We start from the raw sequence: 13,049 nt of genomic DNA, 5'->3' as shown, positions 1-13,049 counted from the left end.
AATTTTGATTTTTGATGCATTGAATCAATTTGAATAATTGTATAACTTCATAAAATTCATAGCTCCTCTTAATCTTTTATATTTATTTAAGTCAGATGACATCACATGTAGTTTTGGTTTCTTGACCAGTCTAAAATTTTATTTCCAACTGACTGGTTAATAATAGTAAAAAAATAATAAAAAAAATTAAATAAAACAATAATACAATGAAAAAAAATTGACTTAAAATTGTAAAGTTTAAAAAAAATATATATGTAAAATTATTTACCTTAAGTAAAATGGGCATGCAGTAATGGTCAAATATTTCCACGGATTTATGCATATAAAGAAAAGGGACTTCATTATTTTGTTTGGTATTTCAGGAAGGAGCAGGAGCAACTGCTGCATCTAAACAGTCCAAAATGGTGTCACAGGCTGGTACTTCTAAGGCTGCTTCTCAGATGGCTGGCTCTAAAGCTTCACAACTTCCAAAACAGTCTCCTAATAAAGCTAAGAAAAGAATGAAATACAAGGTAAGCTAGGGTATATAGAATATTATAAGAATAGGCATGTCAAAGAGGACATCAAATTTATCGCTAGGCTCTAAACTTTGTAATTTCCAAAATAATCCACTATAAAAAACATAGAAAAAAATCCAAAATTCCTATCCCCCATCCTACTTATTTTTTTTTATTTTGCAAGAAACTTTTTCAAGAGATTGCAACAACAAAATACAAAAAATAGTCACTTTGAAAAGATAATTTTTTTTTTTTAGTTTTATTACATGTATTATAACCTCAAGCTTAGAGAAGATTCAGAAATCAATACAAAAATCCGATAACTTTTTAATCTATGTGAGACTTAAATTAACAAACACTTTATGTTATAAATGGTATTCATACTTTCATTTCTGTTTGCTGCTTGTTATAAGTGTAATATTGGAAAGAGGGATATATTTTCTGAATCACATGACACAAAATACTTGCATGCACTTGATTAAATAAAAAGTTAAGGAACAGTGTTTTTGTTGCTGTTTTTCGTCTTTTTTCTTTAACTTTGACTGTTTGTAAAGTTGAATAATATGTGAATTTTATAAATAAAGTTTTATACATTGTCATCATTTGTTAAATTCTGAAAATATTTTATACTGAATTATAAAGAATTTATTTGTAATTGTGTATTTCAGCCAATGGCATCCACTGCTAGGATAGCCAATGATGTTCTTAGACAGGCTCAAGAAGAAGCAGAAGTAAAGGTACTATAACAATGCTAACAAATTATTAATGAAAACTGTAAAAATGATTATGAATAAATTGAGATCAAGGGTACATACCGATGAGACAGCAGTCCAGTGAGATTAATTCCAAGAAGACATATAGAGGTGTCTTTAAAAGCGACACAATGTGCCAAGTTCCTAATCACAAAGTCCATAATTGACATTCAGTAAATATACACATTTTATCTTCTGTTTGGTTTTCGATATATTCTAATACAAATCAAAACTTACAGAAATTTAGGATGTCTTGATACATTTTCTGGACTAAATACTCTGCTCCTTTTGATCAAAATATAGCATAAAAAATATGACTTAATGTTTTTGAGACTCAAAACTGTTGAATTCAATTTTCATTTTGTCAATTATAATCATCACACAAATTTCATCTTTCAATTAAAATCTTTGTTATGTCTTTGTATTCAATTTGATCAATTACATTTTCATTCAGGCAATTGATACCTGCTCCAAATATTTCCCAGAAATCTTCAGAATGTCAGTAAAGAGGAAGAAGTTGAGGAGGTGGTGTATGGATGAGATGCCATGGCGATGTCAGGTAAATACCAAATACATGTACAAGTAAGTATCTCTGTGGCTGAGTGATCTAAATAGTTGGTCTACTGTATCACTAGCCTATCAACATTGAGGTTGTGAGTTCGAACTCTGCACATGGCAAGTGGGTTCATCTCAAATCTCACTGGACTAGGATTGTCCCCTTTCCTGTTGAAAGTCAGTGGTTCTCTCCATCAATTCTGTCTTCCTCTACCAATGAAAACTAAATGCCAAATAGAACTGAAGTGGAGCTAAACTACTACACTTTATCAATGAAATACAAATACCTTCCATTTGTTTTTGTTTGTTTCCATATTCACATTTTCTTGTCATGTAGCTAGTATATATATATAGTAAACATCCTTTTGTATCTAACCAATTCCTACTTTATATTCATTTTACAACAAAATAATATGGAAAAAAGAAGTATTCAATTCTTGTTATAAAATTTTAAATCGATGGCCATGACATTACAGGATAAGTTAAGTTTTTTTATTATTCATACTGGTAGTTGTATTAAACTTTATTAAGGGAACCATGTCACCCTTTTAATATTGCACTTTATTGGGAAATAAGTCATTATTTTGGAATACCAAGCAAATAAATTAAAAATATGTTATCTTATGAAGCATAAATGTAATGTAATTAAAGTTTATATATATAATTATATATGGTTCTGTTTGAATTTGAATTTTGTTATTTTATACAGATGTCTCTGATACAAGGTTTGAGTCACTTTTCCAACTTTCTGCACAAACTTGAGACAAGAGATAAGATGATGGGAGTCTACAGTAGTAATTTATACAAGTAAGTCGAACAATTTACTGATCAATAATTTTATTAGGGAAAATGTCTTGCTCTTATTGTGGTATACAAAAAGCACCTTCATCCTGCTGTTACTCTTCTTAAATTTAATTCAAGTTTCTGTATTGATGATTTGAAATTTGGTCTTGAATTTAATTATGTCAGAGGGTACCAATTTTCAGATATGCCTGTTTGACACAAATTTTTACGCCCCACCTACGATAGTAGAGGGCATTATGTTTTCTGGTCTGTGGCTCCGTTTGTCCGTCCGTTCGTACGTCCGTCCGTTCGTCCTGTTCCAGGTTAAAGTTTTTGGTCAAGGTAGTTTTTGATGAAGCTAGGTCCAATCAACTTGAAACTTAGTACACTTGTTGCTTATGATATGATCTTTCTGATTTTAAAGCCAAATTAAACTTTTGGCTCCAATTTCACAGTCCACTGAACATAGAAAATGAAAGTGGGAGTTTCAGGTTAAAGTTTTTGGTCAAGGTAGTTTTTGATGAAGCTGAAGTCCAATCAACTTGAAACTTAGTACACATGTTTCCTATAGTATAATCCTTCTAATTTTAATGCCAAATTAAATTTTTACCCGATTTCACGGTCCATTGAACATGGAAAATGATAATGCAAGTGGGGCATCCGTGTACTTTGGACACATTCTTGTTTTAATACCAACTGAGCATGAAGTAAATGAAGCAAGTGTAAATTTTGCAAGAATTAGAAAGCATCTAACTATGGTTAAACCAGTTCACACAATAGCTACCAATAAGAACATGGTTTTTCTAGAAGAAAAAAAAACACAGACCAAGTCATGAAATAAAATTTTAATGTAAAATAATCTTTTGTACTTTTCAAAGAATTTTGATCATCAATAGAAATATACAATTTCTAAATGAATCTAGGTATTAAAACTTTGCCTTTATTTTCAGGACTAATTTCTTGGACCAAGAATGGTTTACTTTTGAGACATCTGGTACCCTAATTGTTGGCTGGGAAGGAGGACCATCAAGGAATGTTGAGCTCTCAAAGAAAGATCAGAAAGAACTACAGAGGGTAATGAAGGCCAGCAGAGAGGACCGTGTATATGAAAGTCTAGACTTAGCTGATGAGAGACCAAGGACTACAGCTACTGGCATTGAAATAGCAGCTGCTTTAGCTACTGGTATGGGTAGTTCCAATATCTATTGGGTTAAGGAAGATTGGAGGCCCTCAAATTAATGAAGTATGGGTGGTTGTGTTTAAGCCTAGTCTGTTATTCATTTGTCAGGGGAACAGTATTTTACAGAGAGTCACATATTTATGGAGGGAAATGAATAAGGAATCGAAATATGTATGATTTATCTACTGGAAAATGGATATATTAAGTTTTGAGACCTAAAATTTGCCATCCTAATTTTGGGTCCGGGATTTTAATGTTTTTTCTTTTTTGTTTGCCTTAGCTGTTATTGACAAAACCTTGCATTTGGGGTCCTCACTGCTCTTCAACCTTGTACTCTATTTGGAGCATCACTGATGAGTCTTTTGTAGACAAAGTTTAAAGCAAATATCTATGAAGAGTTCATTCACAGAAAACTTACGTCCTAATAACACAGAAAATACAAAAAAATGTCAGAGTCAGAGCAATTTAGAACTTGTTTTGAGTATGTAACTTTTCTTGAAATGCAATAAGGTAAAAAAAAATATTCAATACTCTGCAAGTATGTAAATATAACAACAACTGTTTATGTTTTACAGGTGCTCCTCCACCACCAATGTATTTCTTTCCACCAGAGCAGGAGGATACACCTAGGACATATAGATCTGAAGCAAGTAATGCAGACCCTCCTAAGGTTCAGCCTAAGAATACTGATACTTTGATACTATCAACTAAAGTTACACTGGAATCTATGAAGAAATCCTTTGCATACTTCAACAGAGCTATTGTAAGTATTCTGTTTAAACATATTTAATTATAGTGGATTGGGAAACAAGTTTTGCAACTTATATTAATCCCTTTCCACTTTGTGGGTGCGAGTGCTGCCTTGTAGCGGCATTAGCCTGCTCTTTTTCGAAATCTACAAGGGTGTCTTTAACATGCAAGAGATATGGCTCTCTCTTAACACGGGTCAGTCATTTATCATCCCCTTCCGACGGACTATCATCTTTTCCTCAAGACCATTCCCTTCAAGTATTTGGTTGTTAATGTCGTTTACATCATGTTTTCTTTTATTTGGGTTTTACCTCTAAATTTGTGTACTGTACAAGAAAAAAAGAAAAGAAATGATAAAAAGAACAAAATAAAGCTAAAAATAACAAAAACAAAATCAAAAACTATCCAACTAGGGCAAAAATGTGTCGTTTGAAATTCAGTGTACTGTAAGAATAAATAAGCATGCAAATAAATTAATTTTGTGGCTTTCTTTTTAATACCAGCACTAATTGTACAAAGGGGGTATAAGAGAAGGTCTATGAACTACTATCCCAAGTTACAAATGTTTACCCAGAATCTTTTCTTAGTTTAACTAGAATTACAAAAAAACAAATAAATGAAAAAATCATGGTCTATTTAAAGGAAATTCAGGTATTAAGTTTACTTCTTGGCATAAGTCATACACAACTTTGTTTCAATCACCTATAAAAATTGATAAATCATTCAAGCATAAAATATTATAGGTACTAGCCCATAGAGGACAGCATTGGACCTTACTTCAGAATTCCTGTCGTGCTTTATGGAATTGTGCCCATACAGCCTTACTCAGAGCTGTCAGTTCTCAGCCTGGAGGAGAGGAAGGACTTGTGACTATTGATGAACTCAGAGGACTTGTGTGGATGCCAATGTACATGGCTGCCGACAGTATTCTGGATATGATGGTCCAATTCCAAAATGTACTGGAAGCTCAAGCATTAAAGGTATTTTATTTTTCTGATATTTACAGTCTTCAAAATTGAATTTATTTAGACAGAGAGACATTTTTTTCTTAATTTTTCATCCAAGCTTATTAATCTGAAATTCAGAGTCCCTGCTAGATTAACCAAAAAATGTTTACTGATACCTGTTATTTTCTTTCTACCAAAGTAAATAAATTTGAATTGAAAACATTAATTTGATAAATATTTGTTCACAATGTGTAATTTCAGGCAAAAAAAAAAGCTACAAAACTGGGAGATTATTTTGAATCATGGACTGGGGACATTAAAAATGAGAAGGGAGGAGCAAATTTAAAGCATGAAAATCCCTTGGATGATATGAGTTCATTGGACATTCGTTGGGTGAAGCGTCTGATTCTTCGTGTGATAGAATTGCTCTATTATGAACAGAAGTGGGAGAAGTTGGTAGACATTGCCCTTAGGTTTAGTGCTCTGACAAAGTAAGTAGACTTTTAGATATTTAAGATTATATTTATTTTTGACAGCAGAACAATTCAGTTTCTCTTTGAACATGTGTGAAGCAATTTGCTTGCAAGAGCCAAAAGGACAATTTTGTATAAAGATTGATTGATTGTTGGTTGCTTAATGTCCAGTGGCAAATATTTCATGCATATTCAGGACGATATTTTGTATAAAGGAAAAGTAAGATATCAGGTTTTGATTGTCAGAATAATGGTTAATGTAAAAGGCACACTTTAATAATGCATGAAGTAAATGTTTGAAACCTCAGTTTAGGTGTAGGAAATGCATTTTCATAAATTTTGATGTTCGATGAAAAAAAAAAAAAAAATACAATTCCAAAGGTCATCTAATGTTGAACCAATATTTGAATAGTTCATGTAAGATATGTTTGGAACAACAGCTAAATAGTTTATGAATTACACATTAGAAAGTTAAATAGTTTATTGACTGAATTGTTGAAGCTGCTCTTTAATTATGAAAAACATGTTATAACCAGATTTCTTTAGTTCAGCCTATGTATTTGTTTCAAACAACAATAGTTCAGGAATATTTGTTTAATTATTTTGATTATTCATGAAATACAACTTTGACAACAAAGTTTCATAGTGCAATATGTTCAACACTTTTTTAAAATTACCCATACATAGATTGTCAGAAACAGAAGTCACTTATATTTTCTTTACTTCAGTGATCGGTATGGTGAACAAATTATTCCTATACTTGTACAAGCCCAGAGACAGCTACAGAAGAAAATAAAGAGTTTGAAGGGTGAAGGACCACCACAATCTCACTATCTGTCATTAATGCAGAAAATTGGAGGTGTAGTGACTGCTAAGGACTATCTGCATGCCCAACTACTGACTCATATAGACAAATCTAACTTGTCTAAAATATCACCTGGAGCACAGATTGATCCCATGGGACATGGAGTCTACACAAGTAGGTTTTTTACTTTTGATAATTAGTCAGTAAAATGTTGGTTGAACATATGGAATGAAAATGTATGCAACAGAAAAACAAAAAGTGCAGCTGAGACAATTTGATACATTGGGCATGCTACTTTTTCAATAGCCCAACGATGGGGGATTTTTTTTTTAACAATATACTAGCAAACTAAGTTAAATTAAAAAAAAAAGATTGAATATTTATAGTTTTTTGAAAAAGTGGACTTCAAAATTTCATTCTTACAGTCTCACACTTCTTATGAAAACTGTATTAGTATCAGTAGGGTTAATTTAGGCCAAATTGGGCAAATAAGTTTGAATATTTATAGTTATTTTAGAAAACTGAATGAACTGCATAAAGTCATTATTTCAGTCTCAGAATTGTACTAAAATCATCTAGTCTGAGTTAAGTTACTTTAAAGCTAAATTGACATATAAGCTAATGACATGCAGAAAAAATCATTGAAGTTATCAGTTTTCAACATTTTATAGAAAAGTTTCCATTGTAGGTAAAGATGGACAAAGAGTAGTATCTGTACCACTGGACATTCCACACAGTTTACAGACGTTGAGAGATGTGTTAGATAAGTCACAATACACCAGTAGGGCACTACAGCACAGTCGAAAACTGTTAATGTTATATCTCGCTGGACAACAATTAAATTGTAAGTCCGAAATAAGTAGCTTAATTTTAGTTTTCAAAATATAAAAGAGGTTACACTTATTATTGAAATTTAAAGGACCAATTTAACATGTTTAATATTGCAAAGAATTTTTGAAATTAGTTTCACATTTTAATCATGCCTATGTTATTAAAGTGAACCTTGAATTCAAATTTTTCAGATATATTTAAGATACGGGAAATATCCATCCATATCTGACCGTTTTCATTGTAAAATTTAAATATAGATATATCAAAGGGACATTTAAACTCATCAATCGAAAAACAGAATGACAAAGCCATGGCAAAAAATGTAAAATGACAAGACAAACAACAGTCCATGCCTCTGTCAATAACATTTTCTGTCATTTTCCTCAGCAGCTACAATTCATAGCTTGATGTATGACTCCAAGTGTCATCTGGTTATATCATACTGTGTGACACAATTTCAATATCTACTGTGTTCTCCTTTCTTGACTGAAGACTTATAAGGGAGTGAAGTCCGTGAGTCTTTAGCGTAATTTCAATATCTACTGTGTTCTCCTTTCTTGACTGAAGACTTATAAGGGAGTGAAGTCTGTGAGTCTTTAGCGTAATTTCAATATCTACTGTGTTCTCCTTTCTTGACTGAAGACTTATAAGGGAGTGAAGTCTGTGAGTCTTTAGCGTAATTATACCCCACGCAACGAAGTTGCGGAGGGTATAATGTTTTTGACCCGTCCGTCCGTCCGTCAGTCCGTCCGTCCGTCAGTCCGTCCGTCCGTCCGTCCGTCAGTCCGTCAGTCCTGTTTCTTGTCATCGCAACTCCTCTCAAACCACACGACAGAATTTCACGAAACCTTTTCAGATAATAAGGACATACTATGTAGTTGTGCATATCGACGGGAAATTGCGATTCAATTTTTTTTCTAGGAGTTACGCCCCTTTGAACTTATTTACTTTAATGTACTACTGCAACAGTTTGTCATCGCAACTCCTCTCAAACCACACAACAGAATTTCACGAAACCTTTTCAGATAATAAGGACATACTATGTAGTTGTGCATATCGACGGGAAATTGCGATTCAATTTTTTTTCTAGGAGTTACGTCCCTTTGAACTTATTTACTTTAATGTACTACTGCAACAGTTTGTCATCGCAACTCCTCTCAAACCACACAACAGAATTTCACGAAACCTTTTCAGATAATAAGGACATACTATGTAGTTGTGCATATCGACGGGAAATTGCGATTCAATTTTTATTCTAGGAGTTACGCCCCTTTGAACTTATTTACTTTCATGTACTACTACAATAGTTTGTCATCGCAACTCCTCTCAAACCACACAACAGAATTTCATGAAACTTTGTAGATAATAAGGACATACTATGTAGATGTGCATATCGACAGGAAATTACGGTTCAATTTTTTTTCTAGGAGTTACGCCCCTTTGAACTTATTTGCTTCAATGTACTTCTGCAACAGTTTGTCATCTCAACACCTCTGAAAACACACAACAGAATTTCATGAAATTTTGTAGATAATAAGGACATACTATGTATATTGACAGGAAATTATTATTCAATATTTTTTCTTATACAATTTTTTTTTCTTATACTTATTTAATTTCTCCAATGACAATGTGGGGACGTGGGGTATGTGAGCGTGCTCACTAAGGTTCTTTAATTTCAATATCTACTGTGTTCTCCTTTCTTGACTGAAGACTTATAAGGGAGTGAAGTCTGTGAGTCTTTAGCGTAATTTCAATATCTACTGTGTTCTCCTTTCTTGACTGAAGACTTATAAGGGAGTGAAGTCTGTGAGTCTTTAGCGTAATTTCAATATCTACTGTGTTCTCCTTTCTTGACTGAAGACTTATAAGGGAGTGAAGTCCGTGAGTCTTTAGCATGAAGTACATGATGCCTTTTTTTGTTATTCCAGCAGGTGACGGTTTCCTGAGTAGACAGGTATCTAAAGTAGAATTCCAGCCAAACACTGCTAGACCACAACCAACCATGCCACCGGATATCAGCCATGATGAGTTTGAATATGTAGAAGATGTACAGACATCATGTATGCCAAGATCACAGTTACCTACAGTTCTATCCTCTTATGAAAAAACTATTGGTACGATTAAAATTTCACATCTTTTTCTAGTTGGTTATCATATTAGCTTTATTTATATGCATCAGATTTTGAAAACAATAAATTTCACAGTTATGTCTTTAGGTCAACAATAGCAAACTACTACACACAAAAATTTCTGAAATATATATGTACTAAGTTTTCCAAATGGTTTTAAAGTAGAAATTTCAACTTTCGAATGTCGGTGGTAAATTTCTGATAGAATAAATGTAAAAAAAAAATTTTCTGGTATGATGGTGCTGAGTAGATAACAACATTTTCAATACATTTTTACAACCCTGATCAAGATTTGCATCTAGTTAATCTTAAACAGAAGAACATACAGGCCAACAATAGAAAATTTTTTTTTAAATTTTTTTCTCATTTCTCTTTTATGTAATTTAGAAAATGAACTTTTGTATTTACATTTCTATTCACAGATATGCTGAATGCCAAGAAAGAGAAAGGATTGGCTTCACAAGCCATGCATGAACTTGGAAATCTACAGTACCATGCTGGTAATATAAGGTATGGTTAATTCTTAGTAGTATTTTTGATACGCTGAATGTTTTAATAATTTTCATGACATTCAAATTTTAACTGTGTTTCAAATATAATTCATGGTTATTTTCTTTAAATGTTTTTCTATAGTATGAGGCATATTCTATCATTATTGAAATCTATATATTTTTAGCTCACCAGACCCGAAGGGCCAAGTGAGCTTTTCTCATCACTTTGCGTCCGGCGTCCGTTGTCGTCCGGCGTCCGTTGTCGTCCGGCGTCCATTGTCTTTTGCCTTTTTTGTTATTATCTTGAATATTATGATAAACTGTAAACAGCAATAATGTACAGCAAAGTAAGACCTAAAAATAAGTCAACATGACCAAAATGGTCAATTGACCCCCTAAGGAGTTATTGTCCTTTATAGTAAATTTTTAACAATTTTCATGAAATTTGTAAATTTTTACTAACATTTTCCACTGAAACTACTGGGCCAAGTTCATTATAGATAGAGATAATTGTAAGCAGCAAGAATGTTCATTACAAATACATCACCATCGCCAAAACACAATTTTGTCATGAGTCCATCTGCGTCCTTTGTTTAATATTCGCATAGACCAAGGTGAGCGACCTAGTTTTAAAACATTTATAATACATTCCATGTATTAATCTAATATTGTTGTATTTTCTTAGAGGAGCATATAAATACTGGTCAGATTCACTTGACCTGGTGCTGAGCACAAGTGATGCTATCCATACATGGAGGAGCTTACTGGACAGTTCAGATGTCAGTGGGGACATGCTACAGAGATGTGGTCTCTGGGGATGTATGGTGGGAGGTATTCTGGCTTCTAATATAGCACAGTAAGCATTTTTGTTTTTCTTACATAACTGAATATTGTTCGAAATGGAATTGATATAGCAACTAAAACTTTCAGAATATGGCCATGTAGACGTCACCATATGATCTTTGACAATTAGGAAACACTGAGTTCATATTGCAAACTCCAAGTTATTGGAAGTGATGACAATTTGTGAATACATTGATCTGCTACTGTATTTACTGTTAGTTTTGACTGGCATGATCTGGTGATCCTGTATACATTTTTTTTTAAATAAATGGATTAGAGGGCAAGCATTTTCTAGTCATTTTCTAATCACATTTCTTCAACAAAAAAAAGATGCAAGATTTAATGTGAACCTATTTTGTGATAATGATCCTTACATCATATTGGACTTCCATAATTATTACAAGATTATACACAATGTATTTACAAGGAACATTGAAATGATGTTGATTTCTACTTTCAGATACATACTGACTTCAGATTTAGGATTGAGGATGGAATGCTGTTTTCTATCTGGATATTTCTTCAAGGTCTGTTTCTGTGTTAAGGATGTTCGCTACTCTGTTAAAAAATAACAAGCTTTTTAAAAGACTACTATGAATTGATAGTATGTAAATAAAGAAACTAAAAAAGCAGAAAAAAATGGAGGGTCCGTGTGCTCGTTTTCGAAATATAAGCCGTTGAAAATTTAGCGGGAATTAATTCTCTCTAGGTTTTTCATATATTCAGCATTGGCACCTTATTTGTTTCAAAAACTATGAAAAAATAACAAGAATTTTATAAAATTTTGAAATATGGCTTTTTAAACTTTATGTAATAAATTTATGAAAAGAAAAGTAGGGGTTAAAGGGCAAACTTTTTTAATGACAATACATGGATGAAACCAGAGAATTCCGAAAATCTGGCAAAAAAATCAAAATATGGAGGAGCAAACATCCTTAATCCAAATAGGGGCTAATTTTGAAAATAGAGTTTAAGATCACTGAGAATCAAATTTAGATTAGACAATATGAGGTAAAGTACATATTAATCTATCAAACATCAAAAAGAAACAAATCGTTTTTCATTTTTACTAATTGAATGAATGAAAGTTGTCAGTACTTCTTAAACTGGATTCAGAATTTTCAGAATTAATCCTTTACAAATTGTTTTTCTTTCTGATTTTAAAATTTTGAATTTTGTCACCTTTTGTACTTTCTTTCACAAAATATTTTGTATTCATTGTAGGCATTGTTTAGGTCATCTTTGCCCCATCCCAGGGCTGATAGAGACTATGCCTTGTATGACGTAGGTGAAGGTTGTGAAGTAACAAACTTAGTACCTGGAATAGACCTTTTGTCAGAGAAGTTTAGAAGTGATGGCAGACAACTTGCTGCTGCATTGAGATGGGTCACAGAAGAATTAGCCAGAGGCAATCATAATTTGTTTGTAAGTACTGTAAGAGATCTGAATGTATACACACTGTCTCTGATATTATCGAAAAGTTGGTTAGTTGTGTTCATGATTTGTGGTAAAAGTAAGATTTCAGTGAGATTTTAGTTTCAGGTGAAGAGATGATGACTAGATCAGGCAGAAGTAAAATCAATGGTAAATTTGAGGGTTTTGCATAAATATAATATTAATTAAGAGTTCATTGACCTCAAATAATTAAACAAATGTTGCTTGTATTAGCATATTTACCTGATGATATCGGGATATTGGTATTAAGTCTGATCTTAACATGTACTTGTGATTTGTTACAAACTGGTATTTTAAAAAATAAACAAATGTCGAAATGTTCAGGACTTAATTAAATCTGTATTTGGGTAAGATGATGCAAGCATATGATTTTTATTGTGTCTTACACTTTGAGAAGCAAATAATCTTTTACTACTTTATTAAAATATTGTGTAAAAACGTTAATTATGAGCTATGAAAGTCAAATGGCTCGAGCATTTTTCTGGGGAAGTTTTAAAAAATCGCTTTTGAAAATTATTAGTTGTCATAAGAGATACATCCGACTTAAAGTTTTAT

General features: G+C 32.4%; 1 protein-coding gene across 6 annotated transcripts in view; it reads left to right on the top strand.

Annotated features, from left to right (window-relative positions):
- Positions 1-13,049, top strand: part of LOC143082271 (cilia- and flagella-associated protein 54-like) — a 68,091-nt gene that overhangs the window by 31,352 nt on the left and 23,690 nt on the right. For all 6 annotated transcript variants that reach the window (XM_076257904.1, XM_076257888.1, XM_076257897.1 and 3 more), the window contains 15 exons: positions 363-512; positions 1,166-1,234; positions 1,704-1,808; positions 2,514-2,611; positions 3,538-3,770; positions 4,343-4,530; positions 5,261-5,497; positions 5,726-5,955; positions 6,666-6,916; positions 7,431-7,586; positions 9,505-9,690; positions 10,128-10,215; positions 10,882-11,052; positions 11,500-11,566; positions 12,264-12,464. In XM_076257904.1, the coding sequence (XP_076114019.1) occupies positions 363-512; positions 1,166-1,234; positions 1,704-1,808; positions 2,514-2,611; positions 3,538-3,770; positions 4,343-4,530; positions 5,261-5,497; positions 5,726-5,955; positions 6,666-6,916; positions 7,431-7,586; positions 9,505-9,690; positions 10,128-10,215; positions 10,882-11,052; positions 11,500-11,566; positions 12,264-12,464 (2,430 nt within the window). The remainder of the gene's footprint in view (positions 1-362; positions 513-1,165; positions 1,235-1,703; positions 1,809-2,513; positions 2,612-3,537; positions 3,771-4,342; positions 4,531-5,260; positions 5,498-5,725; positions 5,956-6,665; positions 6,917-7,430; positions 7,587-9,504; positions 9,691-10,127; positions 10,216-10,881; positions 11,053-11,499; positions 11,567-12,263; positions 12,465-13,049) is intronic.

Source organism: Mytilus galloprovincialis, chromosome 1 (genome assembly GCF_965363235.1).
Source record: "Mytilus galloprovincialis chromosome 1, xbMytGall1.hap1.1, whole genome shotgun sequence".
Lineage (NCBI taxonomy): Eukaryota > Metazoa > Mollusca > Bivalvia > Mytilida > Mytilidae > Mytilus > Mytilus galloprovincialis.
This window is presented reverse-complemented; position numbering and strand designations above follow the sequence as displayed.